Source organism: Giraffa tippelskirchi, chromosome 7 (assembly GCF_054371585.1).
Source record: "Giraffa tippelskirchi isolate mGirTip1 chromosome 7, T2T-mGirTip1v1.2.pri, whole genome shotgun sequence".
Classification (NCBI taxonomy): Eukaryota; Metazoa; Chordata; class Mammalia; order Artiodactyla; family Giraffidae; genus Giraffa; species Giraffa tippelskirchi.
In genome coordinates this window covers 21,847,464-21,871,293 of record NC_137281.1, presented here as the reverse complement: position 1 = coordinate 21,871,293, position 23,830 = coordinate 21,847,464, and the positions used below count along the sequence as shown (strand labels likewise).

The following is a 23,830-nucleotide window of genomic DNA, read 5'->3' as shown; positions in this document are numbered from 1 at the left end:
TGGACACGACTGAAGCAACTGAGCACACACGCGTACTAGGAACTGTGGTTAGCCTTGCAATCCATACGATCCGCACCTATATCCACACCAGCGTTGGGAGCACAGAGAAACTATTGATGTCCCCACTAACAACTCCTAGGCATAATGTGTGTTAGCTGCTCAATCGTGTCCAACTCTTTGCGACCCCATGGACTGTAGCCCGCTAGGTTCCTTTGTCCATGGATTTCTCCAGGCAAGAATACTGGAGTAGGTTGCCATTTCCTTCTCCACCTAGACATTATAACATGTTCTGAATACAAGAAGATGAATGAAATGTTTTAGAACTGTTTCCCTAAAAAGCAGTTAAAATATAGAAGTTTGGATCACATAAGATGTTAAACCCATAATTATATAGAAAAGCTTCATAGCCAATAATCATTTTCTTACTCCCTCCAACAATAGGTATTTTTTGAACTTGTATCTACATCCTTACACATTCCATCCATCTGATTTTCCCCTTTAAACTATGGTATTCAAGAGCTCCCCAAATTGCTCAGTCAATCATGCCGTCCAAACCCAAGCCATGGGCCCAAGTTTCACAATAACCTGGGCATCTGGTTAAAAGTGCAGAATTCCCATCCTTTCTCTGCCAAGTCAAGGTCCCTAGGAATGGGCCTGCGAATGTGCGTTTTAATGGATTTCTCAATGAAACCAGATTAGGGTTACTGGTGTCACTATCACCTGGTATTTGGATTGTAATTGTAATTGTATGATATGAATAGATTGCCCTAGCTGATCATCTCTGACCAGTTGCTTAACTGTATCTTCAAATAATAGAAGTATGATCATTCAGATTCTCTAAGAAACAGACTTGGAGTCAAGAATTTGAATATAAGCTGTAGGAAGTGTAGGGGATACTAATAGAGAAGTAGAAAGTGATCAGGAAAAGGAAGGCAGCTAATAGGGCGTGAGAGTGAGCCAGCTACCTTGGACACTGGATCTTAATCCCATTGGAAACTCAGAGAAAATATGCAAAATGCACATTTCAGAATTTTCCTTCCCCAGGAGTGAGGGAGCTCAGGTCTTCATACAATAACTCCCGGGAGTCGTTGATTGAGGATTGTTCCCAGAAGGTGTTATTTCTCCGGCATTTCTGCGCTGCCCTGCCCTGCCCTGCCCTATGCTTATGGGCAATAGGGCCCATGAAATGGGAGCCCAGAGGTGCAGATAATGGCAGTGGGACATCTGAGCACAATGGAGGTTCTGAAGGGCATGAGAACAACATTCTGAGGACTGTGATAAAGCACTGGTGCAATGCCTGGCATGCTAGGTTCCCAGCGTTAACAGTCTAATCTAAATTGCTCTCATCCAGTTTTATAAGAAAAGTTTTCTTTCTTAATCTAAACAGGATCCATTTTGTTCTCCAGTGGTTATCAGTTTAACATGACACACAACAGAAACAGATTCAGATGCTTGTTTTGTTTTTATGTTTCCCAGAAATTCTACAGCCAAACCTTGGTGCTCCAGATTGCCCAGAGTGCTCAGAAGCTTACTCTGCTGGCGGAGGGGCAAGGTCTAGAGCCACGCTTGGAATTTAGTCCCTCGGTTCTGGAGCTGGGGCCCCTGCTGCCCTACGCAGCTGGAGATGAGGCTGAGGTGGTGGTGAAGAATCCCTGCAGCTTTCCCATTGAGTTTTACTCCTTAGAATTTGACCAGCAATACCTTGTAGAAGAGAAGGTGAGCACAGACCAAAACCAAACTCCATTTTCCTACACATGCTGGGCCCTGCCAGGTACTCTCCTATCTGCGTGGACAGCTCCTGACCTTTGCTCCTTCTTCCTATGAACCCTTCCCTGTCAATTTAAAGACCACTTCACAGTCTTTCCTGACCTACTTCCCTTGCCTTGAGAGAATTCATTGCTTCTTTGTGATCTCATTATACATTTTAAACAACTAATTGAAAAACTAATTCATGCTTATAGTTAAAACAGTAAAGAATGTATGCCACAGTCATTGTATTTGAAGTGAGGTTCTTGTGGACAGCATATATTTGGGTCATCTTTTTAATAAACTCTGGCAGTGTCTAAATTGGGGTATTTATATATTACATTATATTTAATGTAATCACATTAGGACTTAAGTCTGCCTTTTCCCCCCAGTTGGTTCTGGGCTGCATATTTTACAATTGCTCTGCCTTATCCATTTTTTTTAAGCGTAATTTTTTTTAGAGCAGTTTTAGATTCTCAGCAAAATTAAGGGGAAGGTGCAGAGATTTCTCATATCTCCTCTCCCCCCACACAGGCATAGCCTCCCCCATTATCAACCTCCTTCACTAGAATAGTACATTTGTTACCATTGATGAACTTGTGTGACACATCCTAACCACCCAAAGTCCATAGTTTACAGTCCACTCTTGGTACATTATAGGGAGAAGGCAATGGCACCCCACTCCAGTACTCTTGCCTGGAAAATCCCATGGATGGAGGAGCCTGATAGGCTGCAGTCCATGGGGTCGCTAGGAGTCGGACACGACTGAGCGACTTCACTTTCACTTTTCACTTTCATGCGTTGGAGAAGGAAATGGCAACCCACTCCAGTATTCTTGCCTGGAGAATCCCAGGGACTTAGCAGCTTGGTACATTCTAGGGATGTAGACAAATGTACAAGTATCCGTCATTATAGTGTCATATAAAGTATTTTTATTGCCCTAAATATCCTCTGTGCTCCACCTGTTCATCCTCCCTTCTCCCAACCCCTGGTAACCATTGATCTTTTTACTGTCTCTGTAGTTTTGCCTTTTCCAGGATGCCATATAGGTGGAATCATATCGTATGTAGACATTCACACTGGCTTCTTTCACTTAGTAGTATGCATTTAAGATCTGCTTCCTCTGGACTCTCCAACTTGGCCTTTGAATATTGTCTTTACGTCCAGTGTTTATGCTCTGCCCAATTTGGATTCTGTATCCAGAAATTTTCCTCCAAGTGGGACTCTGTCCCTCTGGAAGCAAGCCTCTCCATTAGGTAATATTAAGTGTTCAATGGCTTGTGTTGGCACAACAGCCTTCACTGTGGGCCAGAGTCAGGGGAAAGCAGAATCTGAGGCTCTGAGATTCGCATGCAGAAGGTTTATCAGGGAGCGGTCTCAGGGATGATCCTGTGAAGAATAAGGACCGTAGGCCTGGGCAGACGAGAAGATAAACTTTGACGATATGGCACAGGGAGTTCAGCTGATCCCACAGGACGCTATGCACCTGGGCTGGCTCTTTAATGCTGGCCCAGTTGAAGCAAGTTGGCCAGGCCTTTGTGTCAGCCAGTCTTTGGACCAATCCTTCCTTTCCCCACTGATATGTTGTGCCCCCTCTGTCCTGTATCAAAGCTCGCATACACGTGGGTCTATTCTGAACTTTCTCCTCTATTTCAATTTGTCTATCCCAACATCTATACCTCCCAGTCTGTTGCTCCAACTTCATAAGTCCTAATATCTGGTAGGACAGTCCCCTCTGTTTTTCTTCATTAGCGTTTTAACTATCCTTAGCTCTCTGTTCTTCCATGTAAATTTTGGAATAAGCTCATTAATATTGGTTTTCAAACAACTAAAATTGGTGATCTTGGAGAATGGTTACCTAACTGATTTTCACACCAGTAACTTAGGAAGTAATTGCTTTCTAGAAGTTGACTTTACTGTCTTTTATACTAAATATACATACACTGTAGGGTAGCTGGATTTCGTAGAAAGAAAAACAGGATGCCCCAATTAAACTTGAATTCCAGATAAACAATGTGGGACAAATTCATACTTAAAAAATTACCTGTTTTTTATCCGAAATTCAAGTTTAACTAGGCATCTTATGCTTCATCTGACAGCCCTAATATACATCTATCTCTGTGTTTCTCTCTCAAACACACACGCACACACATACACACATACACATACACACACGTACGCACATACATACCTAATGCCATTTTACCTGTTTTTCTCTATATCCTCTGTTTATGAGACAACCTTTTTTTTAAAAATAACATGTCACTCAAAGTGGATAATTGAGTTCTGTACTTTTGTCAATGGGGAAAAAAACAAAAACAGTATATGTTGTTTTTAAAACAAGGAGAAAATTCTTTTCCACATGGGAAATGCCTAGACACAAAATCCTATATCCCCTATATATCCCCTATATATATCCCCCCATATCCAGGACTCAGCCTTACACTTTAGACCTCTGCAGAGGACCCTACCCTTTGAGGTCCAGAAAGTATTTGTGCACACCCCAGCCTTGGGTAGAAGCAGGGCTTTTATGAGATGGATGGCAAGCCCACCTGGGGCTGTGGGGAGGAAGCTTCCAGTCAGACCAACAGCAGCTCTCGTTCTCCTTGCACAGATCTTGCGAACACTGAAGGGCTATGATTCCTACAACTCTCTGCTGCTGCCTCCTCGCCTTCCGGGGGAGAAGCTGCCCCCAGAGGTGTATGAGTACTTCAAGGAGATGAAGCGGTCCAAAGAGGAGCAGATGAAGATGAAATATCTGGAGAGTCTGGCGCAGGAGAACGGTGAGAACTCAACAGTTCTGGAGCCCCTGGCTTCTTTAAGTTATCTCTACTGGGAGATGAACCAGTTACTGAGCACCTACCAGGTGCCAGGCAGGCTTCAGGTGTCCTGGGGATTTCCTTTCTAACCCTTACAGAATGGCCCTGTTGTCCCCATTGTATGGATGCGGACACGGGGACACAGTCTGCTCTCACTGGAGTCTTGTGGGGAATCGAGGCTTAAAAACAGCTAATGCAGATAACGAAGGATGCTTGCTAGATGCTTGCAAGCTCTGTGCTGAGGGCTTCACACATACAAACGAGAGAGGAAGCACTGAAAAGCCAGGCCCACAGTTTTAAGCAGCAGAACTGGCACTCAAGCCCAGATCTCTCTGACTCTGGAGTCATGATGGTAACCGCTCTACTCCACGGCCTCCAAGTGTGTGCCTAGGTGATGCAAGATAATCTGTCATGCATGGTAGACATTAGTGCCCTACAAGAGGTAGGGGTGGGAGTTCACACGAGGAAGGACCCTCCCTGATCATAACCTCAATCACAAAGCTGGACTGTGCTCTTATAATCTTGCCCTTTCTTGTCCAGCATCCCCCAGCTATCCGTCATCTGCCCAGGGGCCCCCTTGTGTACACTTGAGCATCAAGGTTCCAGGGTGACCTGTAGGATTGTGTAGCTTGTTGGGGTGCTCACTTGTCTTCCCTTCTTCCATGTGCCCTCATCCTGGAAATTCACCTTCCCCATTCTTTCTTTCTTCTGCATAATAGTCATCATGTGTATTTTCTTCACACCCATCTCCCCCCCTAGACAAGAAGCCCCCATAAAGGCAGTGACCATGTATTCCCCAATGTAAACCCAGGGTGTGGACCAGCACCTGATACATCATAGTGCCCGATAAATGTGTGCTGTTAACGTGAATGAATGAAGTCCATTTCTCCTGCCCTTAAAGCTGTCTGTTGTCTCTCAGGGAAACAGACGCTAGTTAGAGAACATTACTTTGCTCTAAAAGGAGAGGAGAGAAGAAGGCTGCCTGTCCACCTGGTCTCCTGGTTGTATTCACTGAGCATATTGTTCTCCAGAACTGCCATTGCAGATGCCACAGACTGGGGGGCTTAACCAAATGAAACGTATTTTCTCATGACTCTGGAGGCTAGAGGTCCAAGATTAAGGTGCTGGTGGAGTTGTTTTCTATGACCCTCCCTTCTTCACTTGTAGATGGCCGTCTTCCCGCTCTGTGTTCACAGGGACTTCCTCCTGTGTGTCTGTGTCCTAATCTCTTCCTGTAAGAACACCAGCCATGTTGGGCTGTGGATGGATTGGGACACTCACATGACCTCATTTTAACTTAATTACCCCTTTAAAGGCTGTGTCTTCAAGTAGTCACATTCTGGCATACCGGGGTGAGGGTGGGGGGCCTAGGACTTCAGCAAATAAATTTTATGGAAACTAGTTAAGTCCATAAACAGTCACCCATTGTATTCCAAGCACTGAGCTGGAAGGAAGATCAGTGAAACCAGCCCCTGCCTTTGAGAGCTCACGGTCAGGAAGGGTTGAGGGATGGACCCAGAATTGCCTGGTGGCCCGAGGCAGAGAGCCATGAGAAGCTTTAGGGTGGAGAGAATTTAGTGAGGGTCAGGAAGGGCCCTGTGGCTCTCATCCCCATCCTACACACCTTTCCATTTGGCCCATGGAAAGTTGGTCTGGAGCTGCAACCTGAGGATCAGCAGGAGTCCAGGGAGGCACTTGCTCTGCGCCTCCCCAGCACCTCTCTGAGCTCCTGCTCACTCTGCTGTCACACGGAGGATCCATCCTCCTCTGCTTCCAGACCACGTCCAGGGAAGGCTAGCAGCTCCAAGTCACTCCGCTGCCATTCCCAGGAGAGCTACAACCTCTCTGACTCAAATCCAAAATTAAACAAAGAGGAGGTCTTAGCTCCAGGGCAGAGCAGACCTTGCACAATGACAACCCGATGCACCCACTGAAGCTGTGGAATCAGGAGAGTGAAGAGGGTCCAGGGCAGATGAAGTAGTAGCTATGCTCAGCAATGGTCATGAAAAGGAGGAAAGCAGGCTACAAATTGGTGTGCATACAGTATGATCCCAACTTCAGTTTGGAAAAATTAAAAATCTGAGAGGCTGCGGCTCTTCTACACTGGTACCATCCGATGAAGCTGCCATTCCTCTACCACCATTTTTTTGTATCGCTTTCTGCAGCTAAATTTTATCATTTTTGATTTTTGGAATTTCCCAAATTTTCTGGAGTGAATGTATAATTTTGGTATCTTTTTTTAATGTTAAAATGTGGAAACACTCTGGGCAGAGAAATTTAAAGGCAGACTGACTGCAGTTCTTTTTAATTTGGGTCAGATGGTCCAGGCCGATGGTAACCAGTTCAGTGCTCCTCCTCTTTGCCTCTCTTCCCTTCTTTGCCCCATCTCCCTGGTCCTCTTCCTGACTCTTCCTGTGTGTCCCCATCCTTTTCCCCTGGCAGAAGAGGACGACGGTCCCTCGTCAGAGCAGGGCACTTCAGCGAGCACAAAGAGGACCTCGCTCAGCCGAGGGATCTCTGTCACATCCAACCTGGAAGAGCGGCATGTCCCAATGGTCGAATCCAAGACCTACCCCGAGGAAGAGGAGGATGAGGAAAGCCTGGAAAAAATCATGTTTCAAAGTAATCATGCATTTTTAACGTTCGGGTACCAGTTCCTTCTAAGCAAAAGTGGAAAGTCTGTTCAGTGCCTTTCACCTTTCTCCATAAAACGCATTTAACTAGCACAGTCGTGTGTTAATTCTACAGTTTGAGCAGGCCATCATTTATTTAGTCATGTCCCTTACTATTGCAAACACTAGTTTCCAGTGTTATTTTTAAGCAGGAGAGATTCCCCCAAATGGGATTAAGAATCAGAGAGTAATCTGTGTTTTCAATTCTAGTAGCTACGGACAAATTATTAGCCAAAAAGGGCGCTTTCGTACACTATGAGGTGAGTGACGCTGGCAGCAACATCTGCAGCAGATTGTGCTGGTCATTTTAAGATAACACGTAGGCTAAGAAAAGTCATCTCATTTTCATCAGAACTTGTGTGAATTGTGGGTGTGTCCACATACACGCATATGCACACGTGTATTTTTAATTTGTAGCTGACAAGATTCAGAGTATTGACAGCCACTCTGCGGAGGAGGTTGGAGAAGTAGAGAACAACCCAGTGAGCAAGGCCATTGCTCGCCACCTGGGCATTGACATTTCCGCAGAAGGCCGAATGGCCAAGAACCGCAAAGGCATTGCCATCATCATCCATGGGACGCCCTTGTCAGGTATGCACAGGCCCAAAGAGTTGCCCATTTGGGATAAATTTACAGTGAAATTTGCATGTGCAGTTTTTGAGGCAATAAAATACTCTTCTGTTTGAGATTTATGTACCAAAGGATTGTCCCTAAATTGTTACGCTGACAACTTCAGAGATACGAAGTTAGAGAAAGAGCAGGGACACCTCATTTTTAATTAATACATCTCTGAATTGTTGGAGCTTGTATTCTTTCAATAATTTAATAGCATTAAAATATTAAAGAAAAATCCAAGACATTAAGTCATTTAAGAAGAGTGGTGGGGGAAATATGTGCAAACTCTTTGACCTGGCAGTATTATTTCTAAAAATTTCTCTTAGGAAAGTAATCATATGGATAAAGACTAACTACGTTGGGTGTTCTCTGCAACATTGTCGACCATACTAAAAATTTGGGAGCAGTTGAAGTATTCAGTATAGGGGACTAGTTAATTAAACCATAGTACATTCTCTAGGACATGACTGAAGTGACTTCACATGCATGCATGCATGCATTCACGTAGTGAATTATATCATCTTTTTTTTTATTAATTTATTTATTTTAGTTGGAGGCTAATTACTTTACAATATTTTAGTGGTTTTTGCCATACATTGATATGAATCAGCCATGGGTTTACATGTGCTCCCCATCCTGACCCCCCCTCCCACCTCCCTCCCCATCTCATCCCTCTGGGTCATCCCGTTGCACCAGCCCTGAGCGCCCTGTCTCATGCATCGAACCTGGACTGGCGTTCTGTTTCACGTATGATAATATACATGTTTCAATGCTATTCTCTCAGATCATCCCACTCTCACCTTCTCCCACAGAGTCCAAAAGACTGTTCTATGCATCTGTGTCTCTTTTTCTGTCTCGCATATAGGGTTATCGTTACCATCTTTCTGAATTCCATATATATGCGTTAGTATACTGTATTGGTGTTTTTCTTCCTGGCTTACTTCACTCTGTATAATGGGCTCCAGTTTCATCCACCTCATTAGAACTGATTCAAATGTATTCTTTTTAATGGCTGAGTAATATTCCATTGTGTATATGTACCACAGCTTCCTTATCCATTCGTCTGCTGATGGACATCTAGGTTGCTTCCATGTCCTGGCTAGTATAAACAGTCTGCGATGAACATTGGGATACACGTGTCTCTTGCAAGTCTGGTTTCCTCGGTGTATATGCCTAGCAGTGGGATTGCTGGGTCATATGGCAATTCTATTTTCAGTTTTGTAAGGAATCTCCACACTGTTCTCCATAGTGGCTGTACTGGTTTGCATTCCCACCAACAGTGTAAGAGGGTTCCCTTTTCTCCACAACCTCTCCAGCATTTATTGCTTGTAGACTTTTGGATAGCAGCCATTCTGACTGGTGTGAAATGGTACCTCATTGTGGTTTTGATTTGCATTTCTCTAATAATGAGTGATGTTGAGCATCTTTTCATGTGTTTGTTAGCCATCTGTATGTCTTCTCTGAAGAAATGTCTGTTTAGTTTTTTGGCCCCTTTTTTGATTAGGTCATTTGTTTTTCTGGAATTGAGCTGCAGGAGTTGCTTGTATATTTTTGAGATTAATTCTTTGTCCATTGCTTCATTTGCTATTATTTTCTCCCATTCTGAAGGCTGTCTTTTCACCTTGCCTATAGTTTCCTTTGTTGTGCAAAAGCTTTTAAGTTTAACTAGGTCCCATTTGTTTATATTTGCTTTTATTTCCAATATTCTGAATTATATCACCTTTAGAAACAGTGTCCTGTACACCCATTTTCATGGCAGCATTACTCACAATAGCCACAAGGTAGACACAGCCCAACTGTCCATTGATGGATGAGTGGATAAACTAAATGTGGTACAGTGGGATATTATTCACCCATAAAAGAAGGGAAATTCTCACACATGCTACTACATAGATGTACCTTGAAGACATTATGCTAAGTGAAATAAGCAAGACGTGAAATAGCAATTACTGTTTGATTCCATTTATATAAGGAACCTAGAGTCATTGTATTTATAGAGACATAAAGTAGGATGGTTATTTCCAGAGGCTGAGCAAAGGGAGGAATGAGAGGTTATTGTTTAATGGTACAGAATTTCAGTTTGGAAAGGTGAAAAATGCTGGAGGTGGATGGTGGTGATAGTTGCACAACATTGGGAATATACTTAGCTTTTTAAGCTGTGCACTTAAAAACAGTTAAAATGGTAAATTTTGTTTGTATACTATAACAGTAAAAAAAAGTACCATTGAAGTGTATTAAATGAATAGAAAAACATTCATGGTATATTGTTTTAAGTGGAAAAAAAGTCATGTTTACAATTTGTAACCTCTGTTCATTTCCTATTGGTACTGTAACAAATAACCACAAATTTAGTGACTTAAAACTTTCTTAGAGTTCTGGAGATGAGAAGTCTAAAATGGATCAACAGGGCTGCATCCTTTCTTGAAGCTATAGGGAGAGAATCCATTTCCTTGCCTTTTCTTGTCTCTAGAAAAGTTATCTGCATTCCTTGGCTCATGGCCCCTTCCTCCATCTTCAAAACCAGCCTCATAGCATCTTCTAGTCTGTCTGTCTCTCTCTTTGTTTTCATCATCACGTCACCTGTTCTCACTCTGACCACCCTGCTTCTCTTGTAAGGACCCTTGTTATTATATTGGGCCCACCCAGATAACCCAGAGCACTCTCCCATATCAAGATCCTTAATTTAATCACACCTACAAAGTCCCTTTACCATATAAGGTACCATATTACAGGGTCTGGGCTTCCCTGGTGGCTCAGTCAGTAAAGAATCTGCCTGCAATGCGGAAGACCTGGGTTCAGTCCCTGGGTTGGGAAGATCCCCTGGAGAAGGGAAAGGCTACCCAGTCCAATATTCCTGCCTGGAGAATCTCCATGGACAGAGGAGCCTGGCGGCCTACAGTCCGTGGGGTCACCAAGAGTTAGACATGACTGAGCGACTGAGCACAGCACATCACAGGCTTCAGGGATTAGGATGTGGACATCTCAGGGTGGGGAATTATTCAGTCCACCGCCTAGCCCACTACTTTTTTTTAATAAGAAATGTAAATAAAATAGTTACAGATGCATAAATAGCAGCCATATGCTAACTATAATCTCTCTGGATGAGTAAATTACGGATCTTTTTTTCTTCCGTTATTTCTGAATTTTCTGCTTTCTTTTTTTAATGAGCAGGTATTTTGAATGAGAAAAACAGACACCAACACAAATTATTCTTTAAACCAAAAAAGTCTCTTCCCAATAGAATGAGGGATGTAAGATGTTTAAAGTTCATCTACTAGAATCACTTTTTAAGCTGAGGAGAAAATCCAGAGGGAATGTGGATTGCCATAGCACATGGCTCTTCAGGGGTACAATTAGGACCAGAACCCCTAGTTATGACTCCTGGCTCAAGTCTTCCCCCTTTTCTTGGCTGCCACACAAGAGATTTAGAGGCTGGGACCTTGGAGAGATGACTTTACAGGAGCCTCTGACCTAGAAACTTCTTCTGTTGAGAACAGTGAGCAAATGAGAGCCATGAAATTCAACCCCCTGACCTTTTTTGTAGGAAAGTCAGCCACCGCAGTCAGCATGGCCAGGTACTACAGCGCTGCCTGCCTGAACCTTGACTCTGTCATACTGGAAGCCATCTCTGACAGCAACAATATCACAGGCATCCGAGCCCGGGAGCTCTGCATTCGGGCTGCTATAGAACAGTCCATGAAGGAGGAGGAGTCTGGTGAGAGCCATTTCCCCTGACTCTTTGTGGCTAACTGGCCCTAATCCCACTGGTGATGCTCAGTTCCCCCCCTGAGATTTTCTCCCACAGCTCCACTGAAGACTGACTTATAACCTGTTGCCCGTCAGCAGCCCAGAGAATTCTCTCCCACAGACGTCCACTCTCCTGGCTGCCCAGTGCACTTGGCACTACAGGGAGCAGGGCGACTATGGCCCACATCTTTGTGGATGACGCCTGGAGGGGGGACTGGCGAGCAGAGCAGAGGGCAACACGTAACAGAAGTACCAGCTTCTGCGAAAGACCAACTTTGAGATAATTGAGTTCCAACAAGCATGATTTGGGGAAGTTTTCAGGGAAATGGGCTTTGAAGGAGGAGAATGTTGACAGGCAAAGAAGAAGATAAGGACATTCCAGACCAAGAGAGCAGGGACAGTAAGCTAGAGGTGGGAAGACAGGTTGAGGGCAATCACAGTTGACCTTAGCGCTGAGATTGGGCATTTGGATTGTATTTTGAAGGAAAAGAGGAGTTGGGCACTTTTCACCCTGTGGGAGAAATAGCCAGAAAGTCACAGGAGGAAAGGTGCTCTCATGATGTCTTGTAAAGAAAGCAGTAGTGAAGCTGAATGCGAGTGGGGCTGAGAGTGACCTGCATGGCAGGGAACTGAAGGAGGGGGAGGCATTCAAGGTGGCCAGTCACAGAAACCAGAGAGAGAGTTACGTCATTTACCAAGACAGGGAACATGGGGGACGAGAAAGTTTACTGGAGAGGAAAATTAAGTTTTTACACCCCATAGTAGTAGTACTTACTACTAAGTACTAAGTAGTATGGCCTTACCTATCAGAGGTTAAGAATCCTGACTCCCTCAGGTCCTCTAAAGACCTGCAGGGCAGGAGAGCAGCTGCTCAGTGGGAAAAATCTATGGACTATAAAGCCGAGTGCCTGCTCAGAGTAGGCTCATTCTTATAATAGGAATGCTTAGGACAGCATGACGTCATTCCTGATGGTGTCCCATGCTTACTAGTTGGTAGACCTGGCTGGGGCTTTCAGGGGAAATGGGAGATTCCTTGCTGGGAAGATGAGAGAAACAGCTTTTTAGTGGTGTAGGGGAGAAAAAATAATTTTCTCTCTACTTTTCTGATTTCTTGACTGAGCGCCCCTGTAGTAAAAAACAAATTAACAAGAGAAGAACAAGTTTATTAACATGTATTCTTCATGTATCCATGGGCAATACTCAGGGGGAAATGGGTGGCTTTAGAATTCAGAAGTAAATACTACCTAACAGGGAAAGGAAAGGGGGCTGTGGTCCTGTTAGGGGAGGGTCAGTGGTTTTTAGGAAAGATGAAGGGGCCTTAGAAGGATGGATGGGAGGTATGATGACTTGTGATGGTTTGTCTGGGTGTAGTGTGGACTTGAGTCTTTCTTCTGTGATAAGAGTCCATCTCCCTGGTTGATAAAACTTCCCTGGACGGGATTTGTGACAGTGGAGCTTCTTAGGGAGACTCTGTCTTTAAGTGGCTGAGGGGAGGTCAGAGAAAGCCACTGCTGGCATTTACTGGTTTTTTCAAGTGCCTACAGCTCAAAATAGCCAGTATATCAAAGCAGCATGTTTCGAGGTGGCATATCCTGAGCTCCTATAGTCTTTTTTGGGGGTGGCATATTCTGGCACCCTTTAGTGTGAACCCCAAGCTGCATCATAATTCCAGTTCTGTTAGATTTTTTTGGTTTCCTTTTCTGTCAAACTGCATTTCTCAGAGGTCTTCGGAGCTGTGTTGATGTCCCTTGACAAATCGTAAATTTGAATTCCCTGAGAAAGTAATGTCAAGCTAAAGGCTTAATGATTGGGAGGGACTTCCTCAACAAAGTGAGAGATGTGGCTGCTGAAGTATAGGAAATCAGTCCAGAAAGTTCCAGAAAGAGAAGAGAGGAATGGACACAGGGCAGGATGGGACCCTGGAGAACACTTATCTTTCAGGAGGAGGCAGAGGCAGAGAAGCCAGGGGAGGTGGAGAAGGCAGAGTGAGGGTCAGAGGCAGGGGCAATCAGGAGGGCTGCCACAGAGGGGGCCAGAAGGACCTTCACGTCTCTCCAGAGCCCTAGTTAAGAGTCTGGGGGACCCTTCCCGCTTTATTTTTCTCGTAGCCCTTATCCCTAGTTAACATACTATTTATTCTACTTACTCTACTGTCTGTCTTCCCCCCACCCCCACAGAAATGTGAGCTTCTGAGGGCAGAGATTTGTGTTAGTTTTTGTCACTAATGTATTCCTGGCATCTAGAGCAGAGCCTGGCGCATAGTAGACACAGTAAAGATTTACAAACATGCATTAAATCAGTAAGTGAATATAATCAGAGATGGCTGAAAGTTCAAATTGAATGATCCCTGAAAAGAGGGCATCTATAGTTCATAGTTCAGAAGTCACTGGTGTCTTCATAGAAAGCCCTTTCAATGGTGGGGGTTAAACCCAGACCTACATTTGCTGTTTGCTGTGAAGGCAGCTGGCTGCACTGAGGTGGAAGTGACCAATCTAAACCCGTGGGTCCCACGCAGGACCCGCTGGCCGCTTGAAATGTGCCAAGTCCAAACTGAGATGTGCTGTAAGTGTATGATACATGCTGGATTTTGAAGATGTAGTAAGAATAAAAGACTGTAAAACAGCACAGTAATAATCATGTGAGGTTTCCTGGGCAGGCAGGGCTGCAGTCATACCGGCAGTTTTGGAAATGATTGCCTTCTGGGCTGGAAGAGAAGGTGGGGCAGAATCTGGTGGGATCCCCTGGGAAGATGAGCAGTGTAGGCCGGGGCTCCAGCCCCGACTGGGCACACACCCACCATCATCACCGTCCACTCCCAGGGGTGGAGCCACTTCTCCCAGCCCTGCTGGGCCAGCTGCAGATGGAGGTGGCTGCGCCATCCCCGGAAGACTCACACTAGGTTTCAACATGCCATCCTCCCTATTATCTCCTTATTTTCCTGAGGTGATTTTCAATATAAACCCACTCTTTCCATGTAGCCCAGGAGTCTGCTGCTGTGAGTCAAAATGCCATGGGACAATTGCGACTGAGCAGTGAGACCCTGGGCAAGTTAACTTCGGAATGCACTCTGGTAACTCCTGAAGTTAAACCTGCGAAGCCTGTGCGTGGGAGTGTGCTGCTCACCAAGGGCAAGGCAGAGAGCCACAGCTCTGGGTCTCAGAAGCAGCATCACCAGCACTCATCCGAAACGCCCCAGGTACAAATCAGGGCTCCCCAAAAGGAGGGTTGGGATTCCCCCTCCTCCTTCCCCCTCATCCCCCTCCTATTCCTACCCCTCCTCCTTCTACCCCTCCTCCTCCTGGCATCTTGTATCTGGGTCAGCACAACCTCATTCCTACAGATGCCCTGGGTACTGCCCCTGTACCACTCCTAAAAGGAGTGTTCTTCTACCGGGTGTGAAGCAGGTCAGGTCCTGGCAAAGTGAAGATAAATAAAGCAAAACCCTGCACTCAGGCTGTACTAAGAGCCTGATGAGGGTGATCACCACACATTTTATTTGCAATGAAATGAGATTAGGACAAAAGACGTGTGTAAAAAGAATTAGGTTAAACCATACAAAATTGATATGAAATTGACAGTATTCAACCACTTGAGACCTCTGTTGCAACAACTTCATACGGTTCAACCTACTTCTAAAGGAATGTTAAAGATGGAACCACTAATATAAATTGTGGGTGGGATGCAGGGGAGTCTTGACAAGTCATAAAGAAGCCAGAGGGTTTGAGTCACGTGCCGAGGGACTTCAGGAACAATTTCGGCTGAATAGCAGGGGGAAGCCAGAGAGAGTGGGTGGCACAGTGGATTGTTGGTGGGAACCAGAGTCAGATGAATGCAAGCTTCTGAGATATTTGAAAGAAAGGGAGAAAAGATCAAGTAGTCATTAGAGGAGCAAACCCAGGGTCAAGAGAGTTCTTTCTGTGAAAGGAGGTAGAGGCATAAGCAGGTTCTGTAAAGATAAGAACTCCTGGAGAAGTATCTTCCCAAGAGGGAAAGAGATTCCAAGGAAATGTGGCTGGGGAGACCAGGATTAAGCATAGCTGAAGGAAATGGGCGCCATCTTCCTCTAGAGTCAGTAAAGGTATGAAAATAGGTACAACTACTTGTGGGGGAAGCAGGGTGGAGAGTGGAAGTGAACAAGTGTTTGAATGAATGAACAAATGTTTGCTGTTCAATACACATACAAGGCATCTTCCACAATGTTCCTACTTGAAACTTGAAACAGCAGTTATTCAAGTGAGATAGGAATCTTACAGTTTACAGCGCAACCCCTATTTTATAGATGAGGAAATGAGACCCAGAGATTAGATGATTTTCCCAAGGTCACATGGCCTATTAAGTGGAGGATTTGTTGAAACACCAGGCTTCTGGATTCTGACTCCTGATCTTTCTCTCCCAAAACAGGTTTCCTCCAGCCCTCTCCCCTCGGGGCCCACGCAGCGTCGACTCAGTGTCAGCGCCAGTGTTGGAGGTGATACCGGGCTCGTGAGCTGTGTGCTCCCTGAGGATCTATTCACTCAGATCCTGGCCGACCGAATTCAGGTGCGTCCACACCTACCTGTGTGGAGATGCAGGGCTTACACGCCTGTCCCCCTGCTGTAAGCTGAGGTTCTGAGCCATTGCCCACACACAGCAGCTCAGAACCCAGGGGCCTCGGAGAGGAAAGATGGGTTTCCTCACCCGCTTTTGTCCTTTTGATAGCCCTCGTCAGTCTCTGACCCTGGCTGTCTACTGCCTGAAGCCTCACTCACCTTAAGGACCAGTGAGCAGAAGGTAGCACATTCAAAACACACACGTATACAGAGTCATGGTACAGCCCTACAGAGGTATATTAAAAATCATAATGTGGAGCCATGATAAGTTAGAATTTGGAGTGATGTTAATTGTGGTAAAAATAAGTGTTCACACAGCTCAATTGGTAAAGAGTCTGCCTGCAGTGCTGGAGACCCAGGTTCGATTCCTGGGTCGGGAAGATCCCCTGGAGGAGGAAATGGCAACCCACTCCAGTATTCTTGCCTGGAGAATCCCATGAACAGAGGAGCCTGGCAGGCTATAGTCCAGGGGTCGCAAAGGGTCAGATGTGACTAAACTACCACCGCCATGTTATTAACTGAGAAAATCAGATTATTAAATAGTATGTAAACCATAATTATATTTCTCTAAAAATATTTATAAATGTGTATCATACACATAATAAAAATCCTTAAAATACATGTTAACTGTGGTTATCTTTGGCTGGCAAGATTATAGGTTTTTAATCTTCATACATTTTTTCATAAGTGTTGTACTCTTAAAGAAAAGAAAACTAGATCAGCGGGATTTGGGAGGGTTTGCTGCTTATGGATTACAGAAAACTAACTTGCTCACCAGGTCCTAGAGTTCTGTGTTTGCTTTGGTTTGCCAGAATGGGCCGCAGTATTAATTGCATGTTTAAGTAAACAAAAATTAGACTTGAGGGTCCCAGAAGAGGAGGAATGTGATCACCAGAAATGATTCATGTTAAGGTTTGAACTCACTACTGTGTTAAAGGTACCATCGCTCTCAGCTCATTTGAACACAGTGGTCTAGTAAGTGTGCAGGTGATTCATGTACCCAGAGTAAAGGCTGAGACCACTGGTAAAACCCAAAGTAAGCCAGGAGGGCTGCACTACTCACAGTACTGGCCTCTGATGAGATACAGAGTTTGCGCTGCTTCCTTTATTGGCAAAGTCTTCCCTGTGAGGGAAAAAAATGGCAGCTAAACTAAATAGTATATGTACTGATTGCAGCAGTTGATTTTCTGACACAGGATTCTTGTCTCATCAGAAAGTGGTAGTAATCAGTCTCTAGCCCATGGTGGCCAGTCTGTGCACTACACTTTAAGTAACACTGCAGCACAGCCAAGGGCTGTTCTACAGTAGTTATTGTTATCAAAATCATTACGCTCCAAGGCAGGAAAACCACTAAGATAAAAATGGCCCATCTGCTACCGCTGCCTTTGCTGCAGGGGGACACCTTTCATACACATCTCCCTTCCCTGTATTTCATGGATCTTCCCAGACTCTCACCTTAATATTATTTGTTTTCTTGATTTCTACAGAGACAGAATAAATCCTTTACTCTGCAGATATGTATGGCAAAGATCTTTCATGACTGCTGAAGCATTTTTATTCTTCTCCCTTGTTTAATTACAGCCCCTTGAATCTAGCAGGTGGGAAAGCAGTGGAACTTTCATCTGGACCCAGAACCAATGGTTCTGGGTCTGCAGAACCAATGGCAGCACCTGTAAAAAACAGCAGCTAAAGAACAAGTAGCTTTCTTCTTGGAGAATAGATGATCTTGTGGCCACAGTAACTGCTTGTGCTCTGGTTTCAGCTGAGTGACTGCTACCGAGGAGTGGTGTTTGACAGCCTGGAGACACTCTTTGCTCGGAATGCAGCTGTTGCTCTCCTGTGCCTGCTGAAGGCCATCGGCAATCGGGAGCACATCTATGTCATCAACATGGCCCAGGATTACGCAGCCATGAAGGCCCGGGAGAAAGCAAAAAATGAGCAAGAAGGTAAGGCCATACCCTCCTGGGCTGTCCTTCCCAAGCCCTACAGGTCTTTCCTTTAAACAGAGCTCTAGGCTTTTTACAGTCCTTCCCTGCCGTGAGCACCCATTAGGCTTATGTGCAACTACATTTGCCATCTCATTGGCGCCCCACCTCTGCCCTGGAGGGTGGCTGGGAGTTCTTATTTCTACTTTGCATGTGAGGAAATTGAGACACAAGTGACCTGTTGAGAGATTATAGAAGGAAAGATGGAACCCAGCTCTTCTCACCACAGGCACCTTCCTCTTTCCCCCAACATCACAGTACATCCCTTCATCTTCCCTGTAACTACAGCCTACCTGAGGGTATCACAGGGCTTCCAGGTGGCTCAGTGGTAAAGAATCCACCTGCCAATGCAGAAGATACAGGAAACAGAGGTTCAGTCACTGGGTTGGGACAGTCTCCTGGATGGCAACCCACTCCAGTATTCTTGCCTGAAAAATCCTATGGAGCGAGGAGCCTAGCTGGCCACAGTCCATGTAGCTGCAAAAAGTCAGACATGACTGAGCAACTGAGCACTGACTGAGAGGACCACATCACAGGTCCCATCCTTACTCAGGTGACCCATTCATTAGCTTGTCGGTTTTGTTTAAGCCCACTGTGAATTTCCTGTAAGACCAGAGTAAAGCTTGTAACTTTAGGAAACAGTTTCTACATTTTAGCCTATTGTGTACCAGGGACTGCAGCAGACTGTGTACACTTAAAATGTCTTTAAAGGACACTTTGGGTCATTTAGTCCTCACAAAGATTATTGCCCCCATTCTACAGATGTGGAAAATGAGGCTCACAGATATCAAAAGTTTTGTGTAAGATCACAGAGCATATTAGTAAGATCTGTGTAACTCTGAATTCTTTGCTTGTTTGTCATTCCAGTGACCTGGCAAAAATTTTCAATGATTGAAAAGTACATACACATATACACAAAGAAAGTAATGTTAGCTTAAGTTCCAAATTTAGACAGAAGCAGACCCGGCAGATCTTGGCCCCCAAGGGAGAGGGTGGTGCTACCCCTCAGAGGCAGAGTCCCGCTTCAGCCTCAGCTCCAGTCATATCACTGCCCTTCCTCACTCAGCCTTGCCTCTGTCTTCCAGAACAGTCTGTACCAATCATAATGCTTTTCCTTTTAAGGAAATATTTACAAACACTGAGCTCTCTTAGTTCATAGTGAACTGAAAGTCGCTCAGTTGTATCTGACTCTTTGCGACCCCATGGACTGTGCAGTCCATGGAATTCTCTAGGACAGAATACTGGAATGGGTAGCCTTTCCCTTCTCCAGAGGATCTTCCCAACCCAGGGATCAAAGCAAAACTCAAAGACTGCTTCCTTTTATTCTCATCCAGAGAAAAATTAGGAAGATTGACCAGGCATCTCTCAGCAATATTTCAACCTCCAGATTCCTAGTTTCCAGAAAACTCATTTCCCCTCAACAATCAACTTTTGAAAGAAAGTATCTCTTTTCATTTGCTCAATTACCTGTAGTTTTCAAAGTTGTGATATAGGTTCCTATTCCCTTAATCATTTTAAAAAGTCCTGAGGTAGCATACAATATTATTATATTAGAATCTAGTTGTTATTGAACATTTATGAATGTGCCAGGCGCTGGGCTAGGTGCCTTACATGATTGCTTACTTGATCCTCACAACAGCCCTGTGAAGGAAGAATTATTATTCTGATCTGTTACTATCCTCTGGTAAGTGTTAGAGACTAAGAACTCAAGATGTAGATCTCTGAGCCCAAAGCTCAAACCTAGGAAAGCATCAGGCAAGAATGTGGTGACTGCAACATGTGCAGAAGCAGTCAGAGCCTTCGTGCCGAGTGTGAACCACACTTCAGGACCTGGAATCTGCAGGGTGTGGAAGTTGACAGTTCTGTCACCTGAACACTTTGGTGGCTTGTGTTAGTAGGGGGTAAGTCAGTGGGTGGTATATTACTTTCCTATTACTCCTGTAATACACTGCTTCAAACTTGATGACTCACCACAGATTTGTTCTCTGACAGTTCTGGGAGTCAGAAGTCCTAAAATTGAGGTGTCGGCAGAGCTATGTTCCTCTGGAGGCTCTAGGGGAGAATCTTCCTCGCCTTGCCTGGCTCCTAGAGGCCCCCTGCATTCCTCGGCTCGTGGTTCCTCCCTCGCAACTCTCTGACCTCTGCCTCGTTGTCCCCTCTTCTTCTCTGACCCTGACCCTCCTGCCTGCCTCTGCCTCTGTGATTATATTGGGCCCACTCAGATAATCCAGGGTAATCACCCCAACTCAAGATCCTTAATTTAATTACATTTGCAAAGTTCTTTCTGCCATGTAAGGTGACGTATTCACAGGTTCTGGGCATTAGCACGTGGACATCTTTGGGGCCTCTGTTCAGCCTACCAAAGATGGAAACCAGTGTGGGAACTGAGTGCAGGAAAGCCCACCAGAGATTAGGCAGGCCACCTGTGGTAACCCACCGCCTCTCCCTGTCACACACGCACCACAGCCTGCTTAGGCAAGAGCTAAACCACTGGGGTCCCCGCAGCCAAAGGTGGTGGGTGAGTTTTTCCCACCTTCCTGTTTGTTCCCCACAGAGCACAAACGCAGGGAAGCGCAGAAGAGAGAGAAGGAGCGTCTCCAAAACATGGATGAGGAAGAATATGATGCCTTGACAGAGGAGGAGAAAATATCGTTCAACCGAGAGGTTCAGCAAGCCCTGCGGGAGAGGAAGAGGAGGTCAGTGTCCGGGGCTGGTCAGAAGGGAAGTACTGCCATTGGCAGCAGTTTCTGTCAGGCACACGGCCCATCCTGGAGACCAGGGTCATCAGGGCCAGGGAGGAGGCAGCAATGGCCCCAGGGAGGGGGCAGCAACGGCCACAGGAGGCCCGGGAGGATGACTTGCTGAGAGCAGAAACAGGTATCTTGCACAACCGGGGTGCTGTTTGCTGCAGCCTTCCCAGGTCTCTCTTCTCCTGTCCTTCCTTCTTTCTGGAGGACATGTGGGACCCAGGGAGAGAGGCTGTGGTGTAAAAAGAGGAGGGGCTTCTGGCCCCTGCACTGTCCTGGCTCCTGCTGGCTCCCCTGAGAGCTGCGGCGCATCAGCCTCTGTGCTCAGGTGTCCACAGATGGTGACCCGGGGGCCACTCTTGTGATGTGGGCATGGCGGTTGCCCTTCATAATTTAGCCATTTCTGGCCAGTGTCTTGGCCTTTGATGGTGCTGTCCATCCCCTGAGGTCTGACTGCCACTCCCACTTGCTCCTCAGCCTGGGCAGTTCACCAGAGACCCTGGGCAGGCTCCCAGGCCAGTGCTCTCAGCTACCTTCTGTGCCCATCCCTGGGGACCACACAGGACTGACTGAATCCCCTCCATACCACCCATGAGACATGGCCCACGATTTCATGCTCTCTCAGATACAGGTGGGCAGTGTCCTGTCCTCAAATCTTCAGACATGCCAAGGGAGGGAGGGGGGGGTCTACTGCCTACCCCTCCCTGGGATTCCAAACACTGGTTGGGGGGCAAGATGCTACCTATAATTTAATCCCCTTTTCTCCTCTCCCCCTGCTTCCAGACTCCTCTCATTAGCCCAGAAAGAGCTTTTATGTCCTCTACAGTATCAGTATATATATATATACCCACATCTCCTGCATGGTCTACTGTAAACATGTCTGGGCCTCAGGAATCCCAGCTTTGGGATTCCAAAAGAATCACTTCTTTTTTTTCTCATTCAGGTCATTTACTTTCAGGCATTCATCTCACAGTGGACTTAGAAAATGCAAATCTGATTCTCAGAGCTCAGCAGTGACTTGTTTGTAACACACGCACACACGAAGTGATGAAGTAATGATGAGTCAGCTTCAGTGAGCAGAGAGCCACAGCAGCCAGGAACAACTAGGGATTCCCAGAGATGAAAACAAATGGATTCCGTATCTTCAGAAATGCCATCCCCTCCACTCTTTGTTTATACATGGTGCCCAGGCTTGGTGCCGTCTCTGCCGTTAGCAGCAGGGCAGACACGGCTGAATCCATAGCTGGAAAGGAAAGAAAGAGAGAGAAGGAGAGGAACGTGGCCTTCAGCTTTAACACCATGGCTCCAAGTGGGCCACAGTGGGGACCGCTGTGAAAAACATCATTTCTTCTTGTCTAAACCTCAGACATGAGTGTAGAAAGCTGGGCCTCATCTGTACCAATACCAGAACAATCTTTGAAAGTTGTTTTTTAAGGGTGATAACATCCAGCTTATTCACAGCCCTTGCCTCACTCTCCTGTGAAAGGAGATTGAAATAGAATTAAAGATCAGTTGAGAATTCCTCTTAGTTGAGCTTCAGTTATCAGTTTTACTAAATGACGATTCAAAGGTAGATGTGAGCCATCCTTTCCTCCTTTCTTTCCTTTTCTTCTCTTCCCTTCCATCTTCCTTCCTTCCTATAATATCCAGCTTTCTTTTGTTCTTTCCTTGTTTTTATGCTCAAGAAAGCTCTGCGCCATGTTCCCCCACCAGGCGATCTCAGCAGGGGAGGGGCTCAGGCAGGGCCCTCTGAACTCTTGTTTTCTCTGCCTGACTTAATGAAGGGAGCTGGAGAGACTGGCAAAGGAGATGCAGGAAAAGAAGCTACAGCAGGAACTTGAGCGACAGAAGGAAGAAGATGAGCTAAAACGGAAGACTAAAAAGCCAAAGCAGGCACCCGTAAAGGAGGAGCCGCCCATGAAGAAATCCCAGATACCAAGCCGGCAGGTAGCAACCCTCCCTCGCCCCTCAGGGGCAGGCAGGTGCAGAGTGGTCCACCACCACAGCTAGCATATCAGCCCAGCACATTTCCCCTCCAGAAAGCTGACCTAGGACTTTGTAGACTCTGTGGTGGAGCAAAAGGCAGAAGGAGAGGGATCAGCATTTTCTGAGCACTGACTGTGTGTCCCGTGCTTTCTTGTGCTTCCCATAATCCTGTCCTGTTACATCCTGTCCTCCCTCAGAGGTTCAGAGATATGAACCCCATCCAGAATTTAACAGGATGAGCTGTAACAGTTGTGTGTGTGCACAGATCTGGCTCCTTCTGCTGTATCCTGCAGCCCCCTGGATGGTGTTAAATAGACTGGTGGTGAAGAGCTATTTCCAGTGAGCCACCAAGTCAGTGTGTTCAACCAGGAGCTGATCCTTGACCGCAGTCAAGGGAGATGCTCGAGCATAAGCTGTCCTTGTGATTATCAGTCTGCCTGTCATGTCTCTGCCCACTGTGATACACAGTGCCCAGGCTTGGTGCAGCCTGGCCAGAGCAACGTCCAGGGCGGTGCTAGTGGCTGAGGGATGTGGCTAGCTGGGGTGCACAGTGGCCACTCCAGCCCCGAGAGTTCTGAGGGTAAAACTAAAGCCAGTCTCCCAGACTGGTCCCAGGAGGCAGATGGAAGAGCAGAGGAATCAGTGTCCAGGAGTCCCCATCAGGTAGAGCTCAGGAAGGAGCAGATCTGGGCACTCAAAACTTGGGCACCAGAACAAGGATAAGAAACAGGCTGCTGCAACCTTCCAAGTGCGAGTCCTCCCCTCAGCAGGCCCTGCTTCCACACTCAGTCCACTTCCATTTGGAACAAGATATCCAGACAGAACTCTGTGGATGGGAACATACAGCAGGCACACAGCCCTCCCCTCCCCCACACAAATAAGGCGATCCGCCCACTCCAGGAGACAGTGTTGTCAGTACTGTTG

The 23,830-nt window shown here is 46.0% G+C and overlaps 1 protein-coding gene across 1 annotated transcript in view; it reads left to right on the top strand.

Annotated features, from left to right (window-relative positions):
* Positions 1 to 23,830, top strand: part of HYDIN (HYDIN axonemal central pair apparatus protein) — a 339,593-nt gene that overhangs the window by 237,178 nt on the left and 78,585 nt on the right. Inside the window, exons 36-45 of the mRNA XM_081512491.1 lie at positions 1,477 to 1,716; positions 4,361 to 4,529; positions 7,008 to 7,187; positions 7,655 to 7,828; positions 11,397 to 11,567; positions 14,578 to 14,795; positions 16,001 to 16,138; positions 17,951 to 18,134; positions 20,728 to 20,869; positions 22,705 to 22,867. Coding sequence (XP_081368617.1) covers positions 1,477 to 1,716; positions 4,361 to 4,529; positions 7,008 to 7,187; positions 7,655 to 7,828; positions 11,397 to 11,567; positions 14,578 to 14,795; positions 16,001 to 16,138; positions 17,951 to 18,134; positions 20,728 to 20,869; positions 22,705 to 22,867 — 1,779 coding nt within the window. The remainder of the gene's footprint in view (positions 1 to 1,476; positions 1,717 to 4,360; positions 4,530 to 7,007; positions 7,188 to 7,654; positions 7,829 to 11,396; positions 11,568 to 14,577; positions 14,796 to 16,000; positions 16,139 to 17,950; positions 18,135 to 20,727; positions 20,870 to 22,704; positions 22,868 to 23,830) is intronic.